The following is a 25,833-nucleotide window of genomic DNA, read 5'->3' as shown; positions in this document are numbered from 1 at the left end:
AACAGAGGCTAAGGTCACTATTCCTACCCATCCTGGCTAATAGCCATTGATAGACCTAACCTCCATGAATTTATCTAGTTATCTAGAACAGCCTTACTGTGTTAGCCCATTGGTCCATCTAGATCAGTATCCTGTATTACAACAGTGGGCAATGCTGTGTACTTCAGAGGGAATGAATAGAACAGGGCAGTTAGAGAGTCATGTTGTCCCTTCCCTCTTGGGAGCCAGGCCACCTCTTGCTGGGCTCCAACCAGAGCAGAGCCTGCCAAGAGTTGCTCTTAGTTGATACTGTCTGCACCTCTCCTAGGCTATGTCTACACTCGCGGCTTCTTGCGCCAGAAATATGCAAATAAGGCTAAGCATGGAATATCGCTGAGCCTCATTTGCATACTTAATGAGTCACCATTTTTGCAGAAGAGGCTCTTGCGCCAGAAGAAGCTGTCTACACTGCCCCTTCTTGCGCAACAAAAACCCTCTTGTGCAATGCCATTCTTCCTGAAAAGTAATCGGCATAACGGCATCGCACAAGAAGGTTTTTGTTGCGCAAGAAGGGGCAGTGTAGACAGACAGCTTCTGGCGCAAGAGCCTCTTCTGCAAAAATGGCGGCTCATTAGGTATGCAAATGAGGCTCGGAGATATTCCACGTTTAGCCTCATTTGCATATTCCTGGCGCAAGAAGCCGTGAGGGTAGACATAGCCCCCAGGTTAAAGGCAGAGAGGTGCATGTTGGGAGCTACCACCTCATAAAGCAGGGAGCACCGTCTCCATGCTCTGGACAGAGTAGTGCATGCTGGGAACTATCTTCTTTCCTAAAGGAGAGGCATCTCCCCTACTCTCCAAGCAGAGCAGTGCATGCTGGGAGTATCGCCTCAGGAAGGGGGAAGCATCTCCTGAGCGCTCCAGACAGAGCAGTGCATGCTGGGAGTATCGCCTCAGGAAGGGGAAAGCATCTCCTGAGCGCTCCAGGCAGAGCAGTGCATGCTGGGAGTATCGCCTCAGGAAGGGGAAAGCATCTCCTGAGCGCTCCAGGCAGCGCAGTGCATGCTGGGAGTATCGCCTCAGGAAGGGGGAAGCATCTCCTGAGCGCTCCAGGCAGCGCAGTGCATGCTGGGAGTATCGCCTCAGGAAGGGGGAAGCATCTCCTGAGCGCTCCAGGCAGCGCAGTGCATGCTGGGAGTATCGCCTCAGGAAGGGGGAAGCATCTCCTGAGCGCTCCAGGCAGCGCAGTGCATGCTGGGAGTATCGCCTCAGGAAGGGGGAAGCATCTCCTGAGCGCTCCAGGCAGCGCAGTGCATGCTGGGAGTATCGCCTCAGGAAGGGGGAAGCATCTCCTGAGCGCTCCAGGCAGCGCAGTGCATGCTGGGAGTATCGCCTCAGGAAGGGGGAAGCATCTCCTGAGCGCTCCAGGCAGCGCAGTGCATGCTGGGAGTATCGCCTCAGGAAGGGGGAAGCATCTCCTGAGCGCTCCAGGCAGCGCAGTGCATGCTGGGAGTATCGCCTCAGGAAGGGGGAAGCATCTCCTGAGCGCTCCAGGCAGCGCAGTGCATGCTGGGAGTATCGCCTCAGGAAGGGGGAAGCATCTCCTGAGCGCTCCAGGCAGCGCAGTGCATGCTGGGAGATACTCCCTTCCCGAGGGCCTCGCCTCCCTCCGCCGCCCGCTCTGCCCAGCTCGCGCCTGGGTGCCAGGCCCCCCCCTTTACCTCGCGCTCAGCGTCCGAGTCCAGCTCCGCCTCCTCCTCTGGGCAGGCCCCAAAGGGGGCCCCGGGCCCCCCGTCCAGCTCCTCTTCCTCCAGCTCCTCCTCCTCCTCCTCTTCCTCCCCGCTGGACTCGGAGCGGCTCCTCTCGACATCGAACGGGAGGGAGCCGGCCCCCGAGCAGCCAGGGGCGCCCCCGACCTCCAGCTCCTCCTCGCCCGGCCCCAGGCCCGCCCCATCCCCGCCGGACAGGCCCGAGACCACAGAGCCCACCTCCACCTCCATGTCCATAGCTAGGGGAGGGGGCGCCACTGCGGGATCGGCGGCTAACCGCCGCAAGGGACGATGGGAAACGTAGTTCCCAACCCTTCCGCTGCCTCGTTCAGCCTACCGCCGGGGGAGGAGGCAGTGCGCATGCGTGCGAATTTGTAGCGCGGGGAAATTGTAGCGTTCTCCGCCTCCGGGAACTTGCGACTGTGCACATGCGCAATGAAAAGCTCAAAGGCTGCTGGGAAATGTAGTTTAAAAATAGTTTTGCTTGTCCCCCTTCACACACCTTTCCCTAGGAAAGAATTGAATGTCAAGCTATCAAGTGAGGAAAGGGCATAAAATATCCCATGGAGACACACAGATTACAAAATACTTCCTCTCCAGAGAGGCTTTTAATAACTGCCCTTTAATTTAATAGCGACAAGGTGATGGGTGAGGTAAAATCTTTTATTGGACCAATGCAGTAAAGTCCCTTACTGCATTGGTGGTGGTGAAAATGGTACACTTATACTAGACCCTGGAGCCCCTGGGGGACCCAAACTACCTTGAAAATTGTGGTATGTGTATGGGAGAAGCAGACCAGCCATACTGTCCATAGGACAATTTGGGGCAGTCACCCTGGGGCTCCATGCTTTGGGGAGGTCCTGCAGTGGTCCCTCCTCCCCAACAGTGCTATGGATGGGATAGTCCCCCATATTGATGGGAACCCGTGTGGGTGGTGCGGGGCAGCAACAGGGATCACCCCCCGCCCCCCTCCCACACACACTAACTGTGGCGGGAGCCTGGGAAGCGGAGCGACGAATGCAGCAGCCTGCACAGTTCTACTGCCATCTCCCAGCTGGATTGCTCTGCTTCATTGCAGCAGTGAGAAGTGGCACATCCTAGCTTGCTTGGTTCCCTGGAACTATGCAGGGCTTAGGGGAGAGGAGCTCAGTGAGCAGAGATTGGGGTGCTCCACTTCTTTCCGTCATGGTGAGTATGGGATAAGGAGATGCGACCCCCTACTGCTACCCACACCTGCTAATTCCCTAGGTCATGTAGCTTCAGGGAAGGAGTGCAAGAGACCAGGGGGCGGGGCAGAGAAGCGATGGAGCAAGGGTGGGTCTTGCTGGAAGGAGTGGAGTGGCATTGGGGCAAGGGCAGAAAAAGAGGGGAATGTAACAAACATCAATAGACCCCTGTCATCTGTTGGCAGAATTGAATCTAGGACCCCTGGAGCTTAATGCACGAACATCATCACATGAACTAAAAGCGAGTTAGCTATTAGTTAAGGCTGAAGAGCAGTCATTATTTGTTGTGAGTGGTCTTGGGGCCACTAGATGGGCCAGTACACCACACCCAGAATGTGTGGGGCTTACAGGGGTAGACCTGGGGTTGGTTGCCCTGGGGGAGGGGTGGGAGGGTTGCTCTCGGGCTCCCTAGGGACAGCCCTGGGGAGGGGGCCCAAGTTACAAGTTTGTATTGGGTGGGGAAAAAATTATGCTTGAGCCCTGAATGCTGTTAGTGAAAGAGACAAGCTTTCAAGCATCCTCTGAGCTCTTCAGCTCTGGGAGAGGTACACAACGGGAGAACTTGAGGGCTCAGGACAGCACCAGCAGAGGGACAGTCAGTGTTATGTCTTAAATAGTAGCTTCAGGGAGTAGCTGAGTTAGTCTGTACAGGATAAACTTAAAAAAAACAACAAATGGTCTGCTAGCACTTTATAGACGAACAAAACATGTAGATGGTATCATGAGCTTTAAACGGTGATGTCCACGAAAGCTCATGGTACCATCTACATGTTTTGTTCGTCTATAAAGTGCTAGCAGACCATTTGCTGTTTTTTAAGTTTAACACATAGTGCAAGCAATAAAGGTGTTTGAGGAAAGAAATGGGAGTGGAAGGAAACACGCCACAATCCCTGCCTGGGAAGACAATGCAGATTTGGCCCTGACCCTGAAATTTCTCAACTGGTCAAATTATGTCATTCAGGCTCCACGCAGGAGCACGGATCTGCGCTTAGGGGACACAATGCAGGCCGTAAAGGGACGGATCGACCATCCCTTTCCATAGCCCCCTGCGGCCCGGACGTGTCGCAAAAGCTGCCAGGCTCCCGCCCGTTTCGCCTTCAGTGTCGCAAACGCGTCGGCGCGTGACGGCTGTCGCTGGCGGCCCACGGGGCGGGCCGTTAGGCAAGATGGCGGCTCTAGCTGAGGAGCCGGCTGAAGTGGCGGTGAAGCCGGACCCGGATGGCACTGCCCCGCCGCAGCCCCCTCCGGCTGCCCCGCCCGCCGCTCCCCTCACCCCGGCGCCGGCCGAGGGGGAGGCGGCGGGAGCCCCGGGGCCCGCCGGGGAGGCCGCTCCCGCCAAGCCCACCCCCCCGGGGCCGGCCGCCTCCCCCGCTCCCACCGACCGGCAGACCTTCCTGGCCGTGCTGCAGTTCCTGCGGCGCAACAACCTGCGCGAGTCGGAGGACATCCTGCGCCGGGAGGCCCGGCTGCTGGGGGAGGAGGTGGCCGCGGCGGCGCTCAGCCCCTCGGCGCTCGGCGCCCCGGGGACCCCCGCGGGGGAGGCCGACGCTGCCGGGGCCGAGGCGCTGCTCAGCAGGATCGCCGCCGCGGCAGCGGCCGGAGGGAGCGTCGCTGTGGGCGCCTCTGCCACCCCCGGCGGCGCCCCTGTCGTCGCGGCACCGCCAGGCAAAGGTGAGAGCCCCGGCGGAGGAGAGGGGTGGAGGAGCAAGAGCCTGGGGCCGGGGGGGGGCTCAGCCAGCATGGGGGTGTCACCTTATAAATGGGGGGTCTGTTCGCCTGACCACCCCGGAGAGGTTCCTAAGAACCGGGAGCCTCAGCCAGGATGGGGGTGTCACCTTATAAATGAGGGGTCTGTTCGCCTGATCACCCCGGAGAGGATCCTAAGAACCGGGAGCCTCAGCCAGGATGGGGGTGTCACCTTATAAATGAGGGGTCTGTTCGCCTGATCACCCCGGAGAGGATCCTAAGAACCGGGAGCCTCAGCCAGGATGGGGGTGTCACCTTATAAATGAGGGGTCTGTTTGCCTGATCACCCCGGAGCGGTTCCTAAGAACCGGGAGCCTCAGCCAGGATGGGGGTGTCACCTTATAAATGAGGGGTCTGTTTGCCTGATCACCCCGGAGCGGTTCCTAAGAACCGGGAGCCTCAGCCAGGATGGGGGTGTCACCTTATAAATGAGGGGTCTGTTTGCCTGATCATCCCAGAGAGGTTACTAAGAACCGGGAGCCTCAGCCAGGATGGGGGTGTCACCTTATAAATGAGGGGTCTGTTCGCCTGATCATCCCAGAGAGGTTACTAAGAACCGGGAGCCTCAGCCAGGATGGGGGTGTCACCTTATAAATGAGGGGTCTGTTTGCCTGATCATCCCAGAGAGGTTACTAAGAACCAGGGCATCTACTGCAGCTGGAAGAAGACAGCAGCAGTAGCCTCCCCAGGAATTGAAATTAGGGGGGGTTCAAATTTATGGGAGGGAGGTGTCAGGGCCGATGAGGGGTGAGACCGTGAGGGTGAAGGTGGGCTGTATGGCACTATAGTTCACAAAACTGGGGGGGTGTTGGGGAAATTCAGGGGGGTATACATCCCCATAGGGGGGGTGTAGGGAAATCCCTGGGCAGCAGAAAGAGTGGGGAGAATTACTAGTGAGTTAACCACGTAGACAAGGGGCAGTAACGGAGGGGGGTTTATGTGCTTTTATTTCTAGGCAGGGGTCCCCCCGTCAGGATATCCATGCCATAATGCTGACTTTCTTAGCAGAGCTGTTTTGTGAGCAACCTTTAGGGAATATTAAAAGCACCCTGAAATTTTTAGCACCAACCTGTGGGTTTTGTGGGGATGATGTTACAGCCTGAAAGTGTTTAGGTACTGTGATGATAGATATTAGAAGATGCATTTGTGCACACGTTTTAATAGGATGACTATCTTGGACAGTTGATGTTAAAAAGTAACAACCGACGATAAATGGAGTCATTAGGAAGGGAACAAAAAGCCATTACTATTTGAACTGTCCAATTTTTGGAGATGCTGTACATTGTAACTACAAACAAAAACTATGTTGGTTGTAATTCACCTATTGTTGTTTTAATGCATGTCTGCATGTGGGGATGCAGCTCAAGTTGATTTTTTTATTGACTTAAATTATTAAATAAGTCAAAGAAATTAGTTCTTTATTTCTGAAAGTGGTTAGATCTATAGCCACTATTCAGCTCTTGTGGGAATGAGTTTGATTGCCCAGGTCCTGTGCTAGCTTTGGTGTTTTACATCCAAGAATCTTTCTCTTTTTGCTGAAAGTTTTCAGCTGTCATGGGAGGTCCAAGATGTGGAGGGAGAATAGGATAGCATCCGCCAATTTTCTGGAAAACTTGGGCTATCACAGCAGAGACCTTGAACAGGACTCTGTATTGAATAGTGATCCAGTGTAGGAGGAAGAGTTGTACTGAGTCACAACACTACTGAACGTAGAATAACACACACACAGACATACTCTCTCTTTCTCTTTCCAAAGAAAGGAGGATTTTAGTGTTTCTCCTTTCTTTTGTAAAACAGGGAGAATACTTCTTATTTCTACGTGTTTTTAATAACGCCAGTGAAGAAAACTTGTTTTTCTGCTATTAATAGCTTTTTTCTTAGAAACATATTTTTAGCAAAATTAGGCCTTTAGTCATTTACAAAAGCTAGATTAAGTGGAACCAGGTAGCAAGTGAAGCACAAAAATTCAGTGGAAGTTGATAGGAAGAATTGCACGTTGAGTTTATAATTCATATATCTTCCGTCTCAAATTTAAATTTGGTGAACTCCCATGATTTGAACGTTAAGCAGTTTTTTGGAAAATTTTTGCAAATGGGCGTACAGTACGTACACAGCCCATTTTATTTTGAGTGCTCAATGTGCATTACAATTACAGGGCAAATGTTAGCCATTGTATTTTTGCATGCACTCTCTTTCATATCAGACATAAACTCTTTATACTTTTGCAGTTGGAGGAGGTGTTCCTGTAGAAGAGCAGCCAGATGTGAGCGCAGTGTTGTCTGCCTACAAGCAGCAGGGAGACCCAGCGCTGTATGAGGAATACTACAGTGGACTGAAGCACTTTATTGAGTGTGCCTTAGACTGTCATCGGGCTGAATTATCCCAATTGTTTTATCCTCTCTTTGTGCATATGTATTTGGAATTGGTCTACAACCAGCATGAGAATGAAGCAAAGTCTTTCTTTGAAAAGTAATATGTTTACATTCATGTGTTTTGCATCCTTTTTTAATGTCCTCAGTTTTGTCTGGTTAAATCTATTAGCACGGGCTTTTGAATTTAATTATTTTTTTTTAAATGAAAAGGAGATTGAAGAGAGGAAAAGAACAGTAGTTGTGGCACACTGTAATGTTGCAAACTGTCTTGTACAACTCCTTATGTTTTAGTCCCAGACATAGCAGAAGTGCACAGAACATCTCTTTTGCTTTACAATTATACAGTTTGGGGATAATCTTTACAGTAGGCTAGCGGTGGTCATGCATTCTCTTCAGGAACTGGGATTGGTTGATGGAGGGTTGCAGAGTCACATACAGAGTTTGATATTTTAATCTATTTTTGTAAGTTTCCAAAAATTCTTAAACTCTAAAGTCTGAAAAATGATTGCATTTTTCCCTAACTGGCTCCACTCCACCATAGCTATCTTTGGATTTAGATCAAGCTTGAAATATTTCAGCCCAAATGGGTACTTTTCCCCAGAGACTTGTAAATAAAAATTGCTGTGCAAACTTAATTGCTCTAGTAAATCAATAAAGCATAGTAGTGATCTGTATCTTTAGGTTAACTTTGTAAGCATTGAATCACTTTGATTTGTGTGCAGTTGGAAAAAATGTATGTTTTTATTAAATTTAGCAATCTGATATGAAAATTGTACTGAAAATGTAAATCTGATTTACATACAACAAATTAGCTCATTTTAGCGCACAGTAGAGATGCTCATCATTTGTGATCTCTAAAGATCCCTCTGACATTTTTCCTCAGGGTAATAGTGTTAGTCCAGGTGGCCTGGTCAAAAATATTGGTGGTAACATTTTGCCAACTTGAAACTCTCACTGCAGTTTTGTTAGAAATGTATTCTGCACTTCCTGTTGTAAACTGTTACTGTGTGCTGTCAAAGGCTGCAGCATTCCACTCCAGAAGTCATTTCGCTTGTGAAATTATCCTATATGTTAGAGGTATGTTATTGTATAGAGATATGTTATTACTTGCTATTAAGATGTACTACTAAGCAGTATACAATTTGTGGGTATTTGGGAGATTGTATTGTAGATAAACCGTGATTCATATGTTTTAATGTCTCTTTAAAATCATGTTTTAATAGGTTTCATGGGGATCAAGAGTGTTATTATCAGGATGACATGCGTGTATTGTCTAGTTTAACCAAAAAGGAACACATGAAAGGGAATGAGACCATGCTGGATTTCCGAACAAGCAAATTTGTCCTGCGCATTTCTCGTGACTCTTATCAGCTCTTGAAGAGACACCTTCAGGAAAAACAGAACAATCAAATCTGGAACATTGTTCAGGAGCATCTCTACATCGATATCTTTGATGGAATGCCTCGCAGTAAACAACAGATTGATGCCATGGTGGGAAGCTTGGCAGGGGAGGCTAAACGGGAGGCTAATAAAGCAAAGGTATGAGACAAATCCTTTTAATGCCTATTAATACCAGTTACAGAATGTAGAATAGTTTGAAGGGGATATAACCATTGCCTTAATATAAATAGAACTCTTGGCATCTGAGTCCTGTCAGCACATCTGGGATGATGATGGTAGAAGGTGGGGAATTGAGCTTTGAGGCAGAGGGCTCCCTTTGCCATCAGACCACTGGAAGATACAAGCTTGTTTAGTGGACTAAACATAAGGCTGGCTTTTGAATTCTTATACTGGCTTTGCCACTGGCTACATGTCTGGCTATAAGATCAGTCATACTGGGTAAAATCAAAGGTCCAGCTAGCCCAGTGTCCTGTCTTCTGACAGTGGCCAATGCCAGGTGCTCCAAAAGGAATGAACAGAACAGATAATCATCAGGTGTCCATCCCTATCATCCATTCTCAGCTTCTAGCAAACAGAGGCTAGGGACACCATCTTTGCCCATTCTGGCTAATAGCCATTGATGGATCAATCTTCCATGACCGTACTTAGTTCTTTTTTGAACCCTGTTACAATCTTGGCCTCACAACATTCTCTGGCAAGGTCATGAAAAGAAATATATGGTGCTCAGCATCTCTCACTGCCAGTTGCCCAGTAGTATGATATTTAAAAGTAGCACTTACAGTAAGTATCACAAACTGTTTAAACTAATCAGAAGTGAAGTTACATTTTGTTAATCTATTACATTAAAAAAGGCTAGATACTGTTCATTAATTTGCTGCTACTTAAACATGTTCTATTTAAGGATTGTTTTTCATTGACAAAAATAATGCAAAGGAGTTGTTGTTGTTTTTTTTTAATGGAACTAACTCCTCTCTTGGGTTGTAGGTTTTCTTTGGCTTATTAAAAGAACCAGAGATTGAGGTGCCTTTGGATGATGAAGATGAAGAGGGGGAAAATGAGGAAGGAAAACCAAAGAAGAAAAAACCTAAAAGAGATAGTATGGGATCAAAAAGTAAAAAGCAAGATCCTAATGCTCCTCCACAAAACAGGTAACCTCGAAATTGGCATGAATACCTGATAAATCTAATCTATTCCTTATCAATTCTGGATTGTTCCTTACACTGTCTATAGTGCTTTGTTCAGTTTAGTTTCAAATGGGCTTAGCAATGAGGCTTCCATCATTTCTCTTGGGAGATTTACTCAGCCCAAAAGACCTGACCCCTGGGAAGATTTCTAGACTTTCATACTAAATTTTCCCTATTAGAGCTTCATCCCATTACTCAGTAGCCTCTTCAGATCACTCTAAGCAATATCTCACCACCCTTCCTGTTTACATCCTTTGAGTATTCATGGTTATCAGATCCCCTCCCTCATTTTACCCTCTTTATAGACTGATAAACTTCAAGGCCAGAAGGGACCATCACGATCGTCTAGTTTGACCTTCTGCATGTTGCAGGCCACGGAACCTCACCCATAACTGTTCCTGAAGTCCTCAAATTTTGAGTTGAAGACTTCAAGTTACAGAGAATTCACCATTTACTCTAGTTGAAATCAGCAAATTTCCCATGTCCCACATTGAGAGGTAGTTGTAAAGCCCCAAAGGTCTCTGCAATACTTACCTGGGGGAAAATTCCTTCCCAACCACAAGTATGCGATCAATTAGACTCTACACATGTGAGTGAGACCCATGAGCCTGAGACAGAATTCACACATGGCTCTCGGTATCTCATGCTCCTCTCCTGCCAGCATCTTGGAGGTGTTTACCAATAACAGTTGTGGATGAGCCATATGCCATTGTAGGCAGTCTCATACCATACCCTCTATAAACTTATCAAGCTCAGTCTTAAAAAAAATTCCCCCATTAGTGTTGTTGGGAAGCTGTTCTAGAGCTTCACTCCTTTGATGGTTAAAAATCTGTAATTTCAAACCTAAACTTATTGATGGCCAGTTTATGTCCATTTGTTCATATGTGAGCAATGGTCCTTACTATAAGTAATTCCTCTTCCCTCCCTGGTGTTTATTCCTTATTTATAGAGAGCAGTCAGCTCTCCTGCCTGCCCTCCCCATCCTTTATTTTGTTAGGCTAAAACACTAAAAATTAACTTTTCTCTTCTAAGGTAGGTTCTCCATTGCTCTGATCATCCTAGGAAACCTTCTCTGCCCCTGTTCCTCTTTTGAATTAATCTTTCTTAAATATGGGAGACTGGAATTGTATAAATTATTTCAGATAAGGTTTCACTAGTGCATGGTTGTAATGCTTCCCTAACTACTAGTGATACCTTACCTGATGCATCCTAGAATTACATTACCCATTTTTAATGTCTGTATCACATTGCTCATAGTTATCCTGCGATAGACCTAAGTGAATTCCAATGGACAGATCTCTGTCTTTTATAGTTCTATTTTAATTAAGTATTTAATTAGTCCTGACAGACCTCCTTTATATTCCTCCTGGCTTTCATTCTAATGTTGAGGTGCCTAGGCTTTTCTGTCCCTTCAGGGGGGATTCTGTATATATTTAATTCACATTATTAAAGCATTCCTGCTTCATAAGATACATTCTTTTTACAGAATTCCTCTTCCTGAGCTAAAAGACTCTGACAAGTTGGATAAAATAATGAACATGAAGGAAGCCACAAAACGTGTGCGTCTTGGTCCAGAATATTTGCCTTCAATCTGTTTCTACACATTCCTTAATGCCTACCAGGTAAGCAAGGGCACCTGGGGTGGTATGAAAAAGGGAGGGAAAAGTTGCAAAATATCCGAGGAAAGGAAAAAGGAAGCCATAATGTGGTTCTGCAGAGAAAATTCAAACCTAAGGTTTTAATGCTGTGGCTGAATCAATTATTAAGATAGTCACTTTGGTGTCTGGTAAAGATCCTTCTCAATTAATATTGGGACCAGAAACCTACAAGCACTTACATGTCTGGGGCCAAGCTTTTATATCTTACGCTGACCTTGCTGAGAAGTTCTTTGAATAGATCTGATACAGATTACTGAGAGAAAATAAGGTGCTTATGTTATAGCAGAAAATTAGTGGTTGAAACAAGCAATTTTGTAGCTAATTTCAATAAAGTATTATGCAATTGAAAGTTTAGATTTAACACCCTATATAAAGGGAAGCTCTGTTTAAAGATTTCCTTAGACTATCTCAATGCTGCACTCGTTTTGTTTAGGCATTTCTACATTCCTTCTCTTTCCTTTCACTTTTTAATTGGGGTGCAGGGGTTTCCTTACAACAGTGAGTGATGGATCATGAATTTTGCAGATACTGTGTACTACAGTGCTGGGGAACAGGGTTGGTGTGGCTTATTAAATGGTTCTTTTTATAAAATATCTTTAACTGGCTTAGTGATATTAGCTATAGTTATTGTTTCATATACTTGTATTTTTTGTCCGGTCTTCTTAGAATCATTCCCGTAGCTTATGAAGAACTATGGGAATTAATACTATTTTAACATTAATGGCAGGATTGTTTACTGCTTGAACTTTGTTATATGCCTCCTCCCCACATTAAAGCTCAAAATAAAGTGACTGTTTTGTGTACAGGGTCTTACTGCAGTGGATACCACTGATGACTCCAGCATGATTGTAGGAGGTTTTGCCGACTCCACTGTGAGAGTATGGTCTGTGACACCAAAAAAGCTACGCAGCGTGAAATCAGCAGCAGGTAATGAAGACAATAAGACATACTTATCTTAAGTATTAACTCTGATAGTTTTATGCAGTCTGTGCACAGAAAAATGCTAATGTCACAATAGCTTTCTTAAATTGTTGGAAGTAGTCAAGGGTCTGTGAACTTAAGCTTTTAAAGTGGATAACATGTACATATATTTAAAAACTTAAAAAACAACATAGTCTTTAATGTGCTACCAGACTAACAAAATATGTAGCTGGTATCATGAGTTTTCGTTTGCACAGCCCGCTTCTTCAGATGACCAGAATGTTGGAAGTCCAGAACCAAGAATAAATAAGGGAAGAAGGGGAGGGGAGAGGAGGAAAAAAACTGAAGGGGGGAGGGAAAGAGGACATTGGGTAGATAAGTTTCAAAGGGATAGCCTAGAGGACAGTCTGTAACAGGAAAAACTTAAACAACAAATAGTCTATTAGCACCTTAAAGACTAAATAGTTAAAAGAGGCTGATAAGAACCATTAGTTTGCACTAGGAAAGGAAGAGTGCTAATACCAGAGTCTACACAGACATCAAGAACCGTTAGCACCTTCATTGGTTGGTTGGTTGATAATGTGTGAGCCATCTGATATTGTGATTTAGACCATTTGCATGAGAGTTAAACTTGAGAATGAAGTGGAGTTCCAATCCTTCTCTGTGTATTTGGCTTGTGGAATTGGTCTGAAACAAAACAGACTAATTTTTGTTTCAGATTAATTTGCTAACTCAGTTGTTTACCTGATCAGGTTGCTCCGTGACTGTTTTCTTATCTTGCTAGACGAGCCAGCATGTTTCCACGTATCCCAACATCTAAAATATACATTCTACATATTGCATCCTATATACCTAGGAACGATATGAACAAGTTGAGGATAGTCCAGAGAAGAGCAACAAAAATGAGGGGGGTTAGAAAACCTGATTGATGAGGAAAGATTGAAAGAATTGTTTAGTTTAGGGTAGAGATGATAGGAAGGAACATGATAGGCTTTAGGTACATAAAAGGTTATTATAAAGAGGACAGTGATCGATTACTCTCCATATTCATTGAGATTAGGATGAGAAGTAATTGGCTTAATTTGCAACAATGGAGACTTAAATTAGATATCTTTTTCTATCTATAAGACAGTTAAGCACTGGAACTAGTTATGTAGGGAGGTTGTGGGTTCCCTCTCATTTGTGGGTTTTTAAGAACATGTTAGTCAAACACCAATCAGGTGTGGTCTAGGTATAGTTAATCCTGACTTGCAGTGTGGGAATGGACTAGATGACTTATTGATGTCCCTTCCATCCCTACATTTATGAGACTCATACACTAAATTTGGATAACTTGTAATTAATATGAAAATCACATTTTGTGTATTCCAGAAAGCTTAATCTGGTTAGTATGTGGTAGTAATAGTTTTGTAGAGGCACACAGTACCAAAGGAAGAGTCTTATCAAGGCTGCTTAAATGATGAAAGCAGTAAGGTATCAATTGGTGACTTAGACTGAAAACTAACTACTTATGTTAGGCATGTGTGTTATCAATAAAAAGTTATTGAAATCTTAAAAACGTGACAATTTAAAGCTTCTAGGGAGAGATGTAGAAATCAGGGCTCTTCAACAGAGTATCAGTCTTTCAAGATAATTATAGATTGAATGGTGAATAGATCAGAAATGGCATATCTGATGGTTGAACTAATCCTAGATGCTCTTGGTGAAGTGTACAAAACAGAATGGTTATTTGGAAATAAGGCTCAGAACAATTCTAAAATGTCTTCTGAAAATGCATTATTATACAATAATATACCTATATCCAGAAATATATTTGCATGGTCCATTGCTGAGCATGAATGTTCATCTACTGAATTTTTTCCAATTGTTATATAGGGTAAGATATCACAAATTCAGAAGTGAAGGGTCTCTTCAGATCCTTCAAAGCTGTAATATAAAGGTTTTCACTTAAATCATCGTAATCACTGTTTCCTTCATAACAGTGCTCAAGAAATTGTTTACGTTTGTGTGCTATGTAACTTTTTGAGTCAAAAACCAAAACCTACTCTAGTTTAAACATCCTAGTTGTTTTGGAGTTTGTGCTAATATTCAAGAAGAGTCTTTTTTCCTCCTTGGTGTTAATTGCAAGTATGAAGTAGACTATGTATTCTGCCTAATACATTTATTTTTGTATAAATATAAGTGTGCTTAATTGTTGGCAGACCGCGTAGATGAATTATACATGTGTGTTTTAAATGAGAACCTCTGAAATTTTACAGATCTCAGTCTCATAGACAAAGAATCAGATGATGTCTTGGAGAGGATCATGGATGAGAGAACTGCAAGCGAGTTGAAGATTTTATATGGTCACAGTGGACCTGTCTATGGTACCAGCTTCAGTCCTGATAGGTAAAATTTTTTAGAAATTCCCTAGAATATTATTTTTTAAGTGCTAATGAAATGTTAGTTGCAATAAACATATAGTTAGCTCAGCTTTTTCTATAAGTTGGGACCGTACTTGCACATGCATTTTGTAATGGTACCATTGCAAGAAAATGTGAAGGCCTGATATTGTGAAGATCAGAACATCTGCTGCATGGCGGTCAACATTTTTAATTCCCATTGAAGGTAGTGGGAGTTGACGGTGCTCAGCACTTCCCAGGTTCAGGACTTATGATAGCTAATTATACAGTCTTATCTGAAAGTCATATCTTAAGTTGTTTTAATTGATTATGTAAATGACACACTTGAAGTCTTACACTGTTTGTGCAGTGTACAACCAGCATACCAGAATATTCATAGAGTATTAGAACTGGAAGGGACTTTGAGATGGCATCAAGTCCTGTCCCAAGCACCACCTAGATCATACCTGATAGATGTCTATTTTACCTGCTCTTAAATATCTCCAGTGATGGAGATTCCACAACCTCCCTAGGCAATTTATTCCAGTGTTTAACCACCCAGACAGTTAGGAAGTTTTTCCTAATGTTTGTCTAAATCTCCCTTGCTGTAGTTTAAGCCAAGGAGAACAATTTCCCCCCCTCCCTCCCTGTGACACCCTTTTAGATAGCTGTTTTCAGGTATCATGTCCCCCCTCAGTCTTCTCCTTTCCAAACTAAACAAGCCTACTTTAAACTGCTACTTTGAAATGCTGTGTGCAGCCCAGGCCAGCTGGGGACTCCCAACTGGCCCCGGGCTGCACATGGCATTTCAAAGCAGTAGCACTGTGTGGATCTTGGCACTGCTGCTTTGAAGCGCCTCACCATTCTCCTCCCTCCCCCCCGTTTGCCTCTTTCTGATAGATGCAGCAAGGGGGAGAGCGACTAGTCGACCAGTGTGTCGACTATCCCGTAAGCATTTGCTTATCAGATAGTTGACTAGTCGCTCACATCCCTAGCCCAGAACTGGACATTTGGGGCCTAATCAGCACTGACTAGAGCAGAAGAATGAATTCTTGTGTCTTTTTCACACCACTGGTGTTAGTGAATCCCAGAATCATGTTTGTTTTTTTGCAAGTGTCTCACTGTTGACTCATATTTAACTTGTGGTCCACTATGATCCCTTTCTGCAGTGCACCTTCCTAGACAGTCACTTCCCATTCTGTGTGTGTGAAACTGATTGTTCCTTCGTAAATGGAACAACTTTGCATTTGTCCTTATTAAACCTCATCCTGTTTGGCCAGATCATTTTGAATTATGACCCTGTCCTAAGCATACTCTCTTGGTGATAAATGTACCATCCATTGGCTAGCTTTTGAGTGGGATTTGCTGTAGAATTAAGTCCTCATTGGATTCAGAGACAATTGATATGGAATAAGTTCCAAACATTGTATTTCTCCTCCTTTACTTTGTAATAGGAACTACCTCTTGTCCTGTTCAGAGGATGGCACTGTCAGATTGTGGAGCCTTCAAACATTCACATGCCTTGTGGGATATAAAGGCCACAACTATCCAGTGTGGGATACACAGTTCTCTCCCTATGGATATTACTTTGTATCAGGTGGACATGACAGAGTGGCTCGGTAAGAATGGGAATGCAGGAGCGGTGGAAGCAAGTTAAAAGTGGGGTGGGAGGTGTGATGGTTCCACGACCTCCTGTCTCCCCCTATTCTGGCACCCCTGCCTGGATGAGCTTTCTATTTGGATTTTATAGTAATGCAAATATCTGCATACTGAGAGTGAGTAACCCCCTTAATGCTGGTAATTGGTATTTCCTAGCACGCGTCCCATTGGGAATGAGTTTTCATCACACTTGGTTTAAAAATTAAAGTGTTTTAGTTTCCTTTTTCACTTTTTTTATATACAGACAATGTTAGCTGGGGGCATCCCTAAAGAGATAGTGTTACTTTTTCTCCAGCCGTCTGGTGCTAAGACAGGATAATGCATATCCCTGCCCCTTCATTCTGGAGAAACTACTGCATCTCTTCATTTACTTTTTTAATGGCCACAGTTGAAGAACTTCTTTTGCTTTTGTTTTGGAGAAGGATTTTCTTCTCTTCTGCTAACTCTCTAAATGGGTCAAGTGGAGGTATCTGCGTAATAAGCCCATGTATCTCTACATATAGGATTTCAAGCTTCACTAGCGATCTCATTTTTTTCTTTAGTCTTAAACCATTCTCTTCTTTTAAGCCTGTGGGCTACGGATCACTATCAGCCTTTACGGATATTTGCTGGCCACCTTGCTGATGTCACATGTACACGGTTTCACCCCAACTCCAACTATATTGCCACAGGCTCGGCAGACAGGACTGTACGACTCTGGGATGTTCTGAATGGGAATTGTGTAAGAATCTTCACTGGACATAAGGTAAAGGAATGGCAAAGACAAGGTGAAGGTGCTTCACTAACAGTATATGGTCAGTGCCCTGTTGGTATATTTTATTTTACATTTCTAATAAAAAAAAAAAAAAAAAAAATGTCTGTGGCTCCAGATCAGCAATGGGCAACCTAGGCTAGTGAGTGGGCCGCATGAGTGGCCCTCCTACATCTCAGTGAGCTTCAAGATTGTCGTAACCAAGATGGTTTCCTAGAATAGGGTAGTTTTAATAAATGCGCTTACGTATCTAGTATTTGTGGAGTGTGCATATTGAATCCTAGCAGCACTTTGGCTCTCACAGTGTATGTTTGTACAATCAGCACACCCTTCGCTTCATGTGCCTTTGCTTTATGTGCATGTGAGTTTAGTAATACCAATAAGAAAAAAAAACTATGCTGATAAAAATCAGCAGAATCTGGCAACCCTTCGTGTGGGGAACAATAAACAAAAAGTCTTGAGGGCCACACTTAGAACCCCAATAGCCTGCAGGTTTCCTACCACTGCTCTAGATACTTTGACTAATTTCCCCTCTAAAACAAAACTCCCTTCCCTTATAAACATTTGTTCCCATTAAGCACATCTAAATGGTACGCTATGAAGGTTAATACATTTCAGATTATTTTGGATCAAGTGAGGAATAGGTTTAAAAGTTTTGGCCTCCTTTTAGAGAAGACCCCACTTTCTTAAAAGGGATCAGGCTTGAATGCCTCTTTTGATCATAACTGTGATAATATGGCCCAAGAAAAAAGGCAATCTCTTAGAATCCAAGCAATTTAGGTAGGACTGCTGCAAAGAAAAAGATGACCAATGGCTCAGTTATTGTACGTTAAAAATATTTAATTTTGGGGGCCTAAGTTTGAAATGAATACAGCCTAATTCTTTTGAATGTAAATAGATTTATCTGATAATTTATGACTCTCCAACTGGATTTTTCTGTTACAGGGACCAATTCATTCATTAGCATTTTCTCCTAATGGACGATTCCTGGCTACTGGAGCAACAGATGGAAGGGTGCTTCTCTGGGATATTGGCCATGGTTTGATGGCGGGAGAATTGAAAGGGCATACTGATACAATCTATGCACTCAGATTCAGTCGAGATGGGGAAATTTTAGCATCAGGTATGTAGGCTGGACTTTGTCATTGAAAAAAAGGAGTTTGAACTAAAATGGTGGTGTTTTTGTGTGACTGACAGCAATCCAAATCTGTCTTCCTTCTCACTGTGAAGGTTCAGACTACCGCTCATTTTTTGACGAATACAGGATCTGTCGAAAAAGGGTTTATTTTCGACAGAGTCGTGTCTAGACTGCCATTTTTGTCAAAAAACTCCATTTTGGAAAAAAGCGATGGCCATGTTTATGCTAATGAAGCACGGGATATTTAAATCCCTGCTTCATTAGCAATTTCGATGTGCTTGATTTGCATCCCTCTGTCTAGACATAGCCTTACTGACCAATACTTTGCTGCTAGGAAGTTATACTACACAATTTAGTATCTGCAACCTTGAAAAATAGCTTCAGAATTGAGGCATAACTTATGCAAAGAACCTTCAGAATACCGTGGTAAAATGGGAAACAGTCTGGTATAGTGCTGTAACCCTCAGACCATCCCTCCTCTGAGACTGAGCACCTGTTGAAACTTGATGATTATTTTCTGTGTCAAACTAATTTTCTTGAGTTAATTTAATTAGCAAGTGAATTTCCTTTAAACCTTCTCATAATTCAGCTGTTGCTTCAGTGGAGTTTCAGAATACTTCTTTTGCAGATGTTAAGTGGGGTGTATGAGACTCCAGGTAGTGGCCAGCACAAAATGTACCTGGAACTTTCTGAATAAGTAAAAAAACGGGCAATATTTCAAGGTTAAGTGCATCTTATTCTTTCTTAATTACTGGGTATGTAAAGAACATGCATGCTCAGCAGTGTTTAGTCTCCAGAGCTGTCCCTTTGGGTACAGTGAATTAGAGCTCCCCTCCACCAGATCCCCCAGTGCCAGCCTCCTCTTTCCAGAGCCCCACTGCAACCAACGCCCCCCCCCGAGCTTCCTCCAATGCCAGACTCCAAAATTAGTCCCTGTCCCAGAGTCCCCCAGTGCCAGCCCAGCTCCCACCCCTCTCATCTAGCGCTGTGCTGCTGCCCATGTGGTGGAGGCTCTGGTGGCCAGGACTGGGGTACACTGCCAAGTGCCTCCCCTCCTGACGCTGGTGTTGGGAGAGGCATGTCCTAGCCCACCTCTTAGCCAACCAGCACCGGGCAGGGACGGGGTCTCCTCCGGCCATGGAAAAGAGGCTCGCTGGACAGTGGAATGGCCGCGCGGTGTGGGGGTCTCCTCCCAGCTGCGGAAGAGCACTTCCCTGTGCAGTGGGAGGAGACCTTGCCCTGCCTAGTGTTGGTTGGCTGACAGGTGGGGAAGGACACGTGGCGAGAGCAGTGTACCCCGGCCACCAGAGCCGCCATGGCCCAGCAGCCAGTGGTCCGTGGCCCGCTATGGCAGTTGGGAACTGCTGCTCCACAGGACCCGAATTTAAAATTTGCTTTTAAAATATTTCATAAGTGCGTTGCTGAAAGTTATAAAATCACATCTCTCAAAAAAATCATCATTCCATCTCCTTGGGCTGCCATTGGGCATAGGGCCGCTAGGTTAATTGTACTGTATAGGGCCCCATAAAACTTATGGATGGCCCTGCTCCCAGTGCCTACCTTCTGCTGTGGATCAGCATTGGAGGCACTGGCAAGGAGGGAGAAAGGATGAGGAGCAGAGTGCTCAGGGGAGGAGGCAGAACTGGGCAAGAAGAGGCCAGGCATTGACCAAGGGGTGGCATGTGGGAGGGCGGAGCCAGAAGGAAGCACACTCCAGCAGATTAGAAATAAAAGCTGATTTGTCCTGGGCCTGGCACCCCCCTCTAAGAAAAGCCCTGGTGGTCACATTTGTTTAAAACAAAAATTTAAATAGCTGGTAGCATTAGCTATAGTTAAGATTGCCTAACTCTTTTCATCATAAAACCCACTTGCTTATCATGTTGCCAGTCTTTAATTGTTCAAGCTCAACTTTTCCATGCTGCCTCTCTCCTCAGGCTGACCATTGTCGGTGAAAATGGTGGTGTTTATAGGAATTAGGTTGGGGAAAACTTGCTTAGCCTGTGTTAAAATGTTTACAGTTATTTCACTGAGAAGCATTAGTCCATCTATGCTTTGGAGAAGATCTTGGTATTTGGCAGGGAGTCAGTTTTTGCCATACCTGTGAAAATTCGTCTTAATTTTGCCAAGCTATAACCCTCTGTAAAATCTCAGTTTGTACATGCTGTTTGTATGCTAGAAGCTTGGGAGCATTATTCTCCAAAGATTCCCTCTGTACTGAGCATGTTCCATCCCCCACAGCTCGTGTGCACTGAGCAGACGGCATATGCTATCACAACTGAGTATGCTCCATCCTGGGGCTGCAGGAGCCGAGCAGGACTTTTCCTGCAATTGCTCCTCTCAGCTGCGGGAGGCTAGTGCCAGGGGCTGAAGAATGGGATTGCAAGGAAGAGATAAAGTGCAAGGGGAAAGGAATTGGAGATTGTAGGGGTAAGAGAGAGGAGTGATTGGAATGAGAACTGGAGCGGAGGGGGATCAGGAGAGTGGGATTGGGGACAAGGCATAGGCGCTCCCTCTAGTCCACATTCCCCGCAGAAGTCCATGAAGGGTGAGAGAATCTGATTTAATTGAGCATTTAACTTTGTAATTTCAAAGTTCTTTGAATCTAATAACTATATATAATAAATACAAAAAAATGTATTAATTAGAAATGTATTGCTAATTTGACTTTAGTAAGACACTCATTCTAGAGCCTATTTATAAAGTCATCCAACACTAGGTCTGAAACTAAGTAGTTCTTTCTGCTCTACTTGCAGAAAGCTCTTATATTGGACTGTGCTAAGGCCCCATCCTGCAAATACTTATTACATGCTAAACTGTACTATTGTGGGTATTGCTATTGAAGTCAGTTTGTTTGCAGCATTGGGCCTTACATTTTGAATGTTATGAGCAATCAAGCAAAGGCAGGAACAAGGTGAGTTTCATAAATAGTTTTATTAGCTTTAATTTTATTGCCTTACCTTGCAGCTCTTTCAGAATAACTTCATCACCGTTCAGTCTGTGCAACTATAGCTTTGGTAATTGCATACTGGAGAATATCGCTGACTTTTAGACTAAGTATTGCTTTTAAAGATGCTCTGATAGAAAAAACATTAAATTGTAACTCCTCGCTTTCTTCCTAGGCTCAATGGATAACACAGTCCGGCTATGGGATGCTGTGAAAGTATTTGAAGACTTAGAAACTGATGATTTTACTACAGCCACTGGACATATAAATCTGCCTGAAAATTCACAGGACTTGCTTTTGGGTACATATATGACCAAATCAACCCCAGTCATACACCTCCATTTTACCCGTAGAAACTTGCTACTAGCTTCAGGAGCATATAGTCCACAATAAACCATGAAGCTGTAAGACTGTGCGAGTCAATGCAGTAAGGACCTCAGGATTACTACAGAATTTGAAACAAGGAGAAGTATCTTCTACAAATGGACAGCATTATCCAGTTGGTGGGCAAAACTGTAAATTAAGATCCAAGCAGTGTTTTCTGTTTCATATGTAGCCTCCATTTGAAAATGCTGGAAATTGAGAAGGTATCACAGTTTTAAGGGAAGGAATTGTTATGGTGGGATTTTTTTATAAAAAATAATTATGGAAATGTGCATCTCTTCCCTACCAGAAGAAATAGTAATGGACTCTGCTAAAACTTCAATTTTTGGTAAGTTAAGGGTCTCAGTATGTGTTCTTGAACAGTTTTTTTAAAAAGCGCTTAGGTTACTGTTGGTAAACTTTTAATCAGTCTGACAGGCAAAAATTATTCAGATGATTTCAGAAGAGATGAATTTAGGAGAACTCCTCATAACCTGTGCTGAGTAAAAAGTATTTGAGGGCCAGTACATTACCTTTCCATTCCCTACTTGTGGTAGAAGCCATTTGTTTTACCTTTATTTCTTTGATGTATAATGAAAAATGTTTGAACTTCTTTGCTTGTTTTATACCCTAGAAATGCAGCTTTTTCTCATCACTGCATTTTCCAGAGTGGCTGAAAAAATCATGACTTGCAAGTTACTCAAGGCATAAAAACTAAGCATTTGTATGGGAGAAGTCAGAAGGGACTTTGGAATAACTGAAAGTACTTTTATCACCTATTTAAAAAGTGCTCGATAAAGGAACAAGAGTGGGCATATGCCATTTTATGACAGTTTGAAAAAATGTTATATTTAAATCTGCTTATGTTTGGGAAATTCAGGATCTGCAGAATCTAGAAAATTGAGAGAAGTGAAGTAGAAAAAAAATTGAAATGATTGAAAGTTAAGGTTTATTTACATTCTTCTATAAGAAGCCTTTTGCTAAGATTCATCCTTGATCCCTTCTGTTAAGGTAATCTTCTCCCAGTAATCATCACTGATATCACTTGCAACCCTTCCTGCAAAACTAGCAGTCCTGAGATTCTTGGTATTTCTAAGGTGAAAAAACAAGTGGCAAATTCTTTTTTTAATCCCTTCTTGTGTTTTCTATAACAGTTGAAGCAGCAAAAAGACACATGCCCAATTTTTCAATCTTTTGCAGGTTACCCGGGAGGAAAGCTCTAGTCACCATCTGCATCACTTCATTTAGGGAATTAGCGCTCACAGGCCAAACACAGTAATTTAATAAAAACAAGGAAGGTAAGATTTGATGTTTCTAAGGTAAAGCAGCTAGGGGACACCCTCCCACACAAAGGCAGCAGCTTTTCAACAAGTGCAGAAACTTCATCAGCAGGGAGCTCGCCTTTAAGAGCATATATTTAGGGGAAAAAAGCTTGGAAACTACATTAACTTTGAGTCCCTGTTTCAGTAGCTGAGTTGGTATGATACTCGTACTTCAATTAAACCTTCTTTCAGCGCTAGATAGCGGTCAGACTCTAATACAGATACAGTGAAATGAAATATGTGAAACAGTTGACCTGCAGCAGGAAGCAATTACAACTTTGACAGCTAAAAAAAATCACTGCCACATTCTGCCTTTATATTTTGTACAGTTTTATACTTTTGATATTTTATAATAAAGACTAAAAATATTTTGTGCATGTTTTATTGTGTATGTTACAAGAGAAGGGCATTAATTTTTCATGTTGTTGAAAAAGAAACCAGCTCCAACCCTGAGAAAAAACATGCTAGGAACCTCTAAACAGAAATGAAATCAGTATTTTAGTATGAAGAACAATACAGTTTATCACTGTTTTAAACTGTTCATGCACAGTTTTCTCCTAACAATGAATAGGATGAAGTGAGTTTTACCCACAGAAACTCATGATGTCAGTTTCTAAGGTGTCACAGGACTGCTCATTGTTGTTAAAGTTACAGACTAACATGGCTATCCCTCAGAATTAATAGGGGAGACAATTCTCCCCACCCAGTCATCTTTCTTTATATTACAGCCATGACCAACCTGCGGCTCGTGAGCTGCGTGCGGCTCTTGCCCCCTACAAGTGCGTCTCGCAAAGCCGCTCCTGTGCGTCCCCCCCCCACTCAACGGACTGCCCACCAGCTCCCTCCCACCCCGGCTTCCCTGTGCTTACCGGGTTGGAGCTGCGGAGTTTTAAAAATGGTGTCCAAGGTAGTAGCTTTCTTAAAGGGGCAGGCTCCTTTTATATATAAAAAAAAAAATTTGTTTGTTTGTTTGACAATTCTGTTCTGGGGGCCTTTTTTTAATGCTTGACAATTCTGGTGTGGCTCTTCACATTTTTTCCGCTGCAGTTTTGGCTCTGTTAAATGGGTTGGCCACCCGTGCCATATTATATGTAATATAGTGGTAATGCCTCTACTTGACAAGCAGAAACGGGTGGGGAGAAAATAAATAGGTTTGGAGAGTGTGTGAGAAAGCTAAGGGAGAGAAGTTTTACAAAAAACGAGTGGACTAATGTGAATTGAGCGTAATCAAATTAATATTCTCATTTCTTTTTCAAATTGCCCTTTTTTATTCCACTTAGCCAATTCCTCCTAAATCCACTCTTTCTACCATGTCTAGACTATCTTTTTCCTACCCAATACATTTTTCACCCTCATTTTACAGAATAGTAGGAAAGTTTGAAAAGGAATGGACAGGGATAATACTGGTGGGGAGACTCCCTTGTTGCTCCCCACCTCCCTCCTGGTCACACCTCTTCCTCATACATGTGAGAAAAATACCTCAAAATTTTGGCTCATTACAATTATTTTTAGAATGCAAGTACTGTATTATGGAGTTGCAATTGCTTTATAATTAAGCAGAGAAACAAATTTCCATTTTATGAACCCTGCTGTCTTTCCACCCTCTTTTAAAAACGTGTGCTGATTTTTCCCCTTAATCCTATCTTCCAGGAATATTTTGTTGAGGGGATGGGTTGTAGTTAATCAGACAATCCATTTTCTCATTCTAGTTCTGAGAAACATCTCACGTTTTGAATACTTTTACTTTTTTGCCTAAAGATGTTGAAGTTTTATAGCTTTACCTTAGCTGACAAAGCCTTATTCTGTATTTACAGCTGCAAGGCTATAAAGCTTTCATTATTTGATTTGTCACGTTTTTGCATGTAAGATGTTGCAGTTGTAACCCACACCAAGTATTATGGAATTATGATACTCTGGTAGTAGCTGAGGATATACAGAAGTTTGTATCTGCTGCAGGGGTTGAGTGGTGAGGCTGTTAGCTCATTGACTCTCAGCCTTTCTGGACTCAGATTTGACTAGTGTACCTCCCAAGTTTCACCTCACTTAAAAAACAGACACAAAACAAAAGGGTAGAGTTAGTTAGCATGGAGGAGGGAAGATAAGGGATCAATACAAGAGACGACTACTACGGTAGCCAAGAATACACAGCCTGATTAAAATGGGAGATGATTTTGAGGAGGTAGGTCAGGGTGCCTAGATTGTCCCAGGGGATTGACCTTGAGAGTTGTTGGAAAAGGACAGCGTCCTAGAAATTAAGAAAAAGTAAATGTAATGTCCCTCCAAGCTGAGGGGAAGGGTGACTTGCATTTGAGTGCACTTAAACTCAAACAGCATTTTGAACCTTAAATTCTCACCCATCATGGGGAAAGTAGGTTCCTCTAAAGGTTAAATAATGAGGATGGCCCAAACAAGTAAAATGTTAAAATACCCTACACATCTTAAAATGATCCCATGAAATTTCTGGTTAATTTATGATTTTGGAAATCTGTTAATTTCTTATGAAGTTTACTATCTTTTAAAAATCTTAAATTCTAGGCTAAATTTGATATAAGTTCTTTAAATATGCATATAGTAAAGCAATGACTTACATTTAACTGCTGATTAAAACTATCAGTAAGTCAAACTGTATTTGTTAAGCACACTTACCAAAACAAACTGCATTTAAGTCCTTTAAAGAGAATGAGCATGAAAAAAGCTAGACCTGAAAAATTTAGCTTTAGTACATAAAATATTTCCATTTCTATATCTAGAACTTTATTGGTGAAGTAGGGTTTCCTGCATAGGGTTTCCATTACCTGACCAGGCATTGTCCACTCATGCTTTGCTGCAGGACTGAGACTAATGCAAGTGAGGTATGTGAAAGGAAGCTTGTGCAGTTTGTCACGTGACTAGGGTTGAAAGAAGAGGCATGTAGTGCAAAATACTTTTAAAATGCTGAACCTCTATTGCTTAGTTTGAATCAGTAGGGCTTCCACAACTTTATTACTGAAGTGGCAGTAAAGAAGGGCATTAGAAGTGA

General features: G+C 43.4%; 2 protein-coding genes across 4 annotated transcripts in view; one reads left to right on the top strand and one right to left on the bottom strand.

The window, feature by feature from the left end:
• PCGF6 (polycomb group ring finger 6) overlaps positions 1-2,075 on the bottom strand; it is a 44,025-nt gene extending 41,950 nt beyond the window's left edge. Inside the window, exon 1 of one of the 2 annotated variants that reach the window (XR_012905731.2) lies at positions 1,701-2,075. Coding sequence is in view for 1 of the 2 variants with exons in the window: in XM_075935554.2 (XP_075791669.1) it covers positions 1,701-1,985 (285 nt within the window). In the remaining variant the exon portion in view is untranslated. The remainder of the gene's footprint in view (positions 1-1,700) is intronic. The other variant, XM_075935554.2, reaches the window with a different exon arrangement.
• A 2,018-nt stretch (positions 2,076-4,093) lies between these two features.
• TAF5 (TATA-box binding protein associated factor 5) lies at positions 4,094-23,183 on the top strand. 2 transcript variants are annotated; one of them, XR_012905730.2, is made up of 12 exons: positions 4,094-4,645; positions 6,949-7,189; positions 8,316-8,631; positions 9,478-9,641; positions 11,164-11,299; positions 12,142-12,262; positions 14,515-14,644; positions 16,092-16,256; positions 16,864-17,041; positions 17,993-18,170; positions 21,305-21,841; positions 22,693-23,183. XR_012905730.2 is itself a non-coding variant. In XM_075935550.2 (11 exons), exons 1-11 carry the CDS (start codon positions 4,141-4,143, stop codon positions 21,520-21,522), a joined length of 2,352 nt encoding a protein of 783 aa, XP_075791665.1. In that variant the 5' UTR covers positions 4,094-4,140; the 3' UTR covers positions 21,523-23,183. The 2 variants fall into 2 exon arrangements, 1 of the variants encoding a protein (XP_075791665.1); XM_075935550.2 differs by having other exon boundaries at positions 21,305-23,183.
• Positions 23,184-25,833: the final 2,650 nt, after the last annotated feature.

Source organism: Pelodiscus sinensis, chromosome 8 (assembly GCF_052426305.1).
Source record: "Pelodiscus sinensis isolate ZL-2025 chromosome 8, ASM5242630v1, whole genome shotgun sequence".
NCBI lineage: Eukaryota > Metazoa > Chordata > Testudines > Trionychidae > Pelodiscus > Pelodiscus sinensis.
Note: the sequence above shows the minus strand (reverse complement) of the source record. Positions and strands in the feature narration are given on the sequence as shown.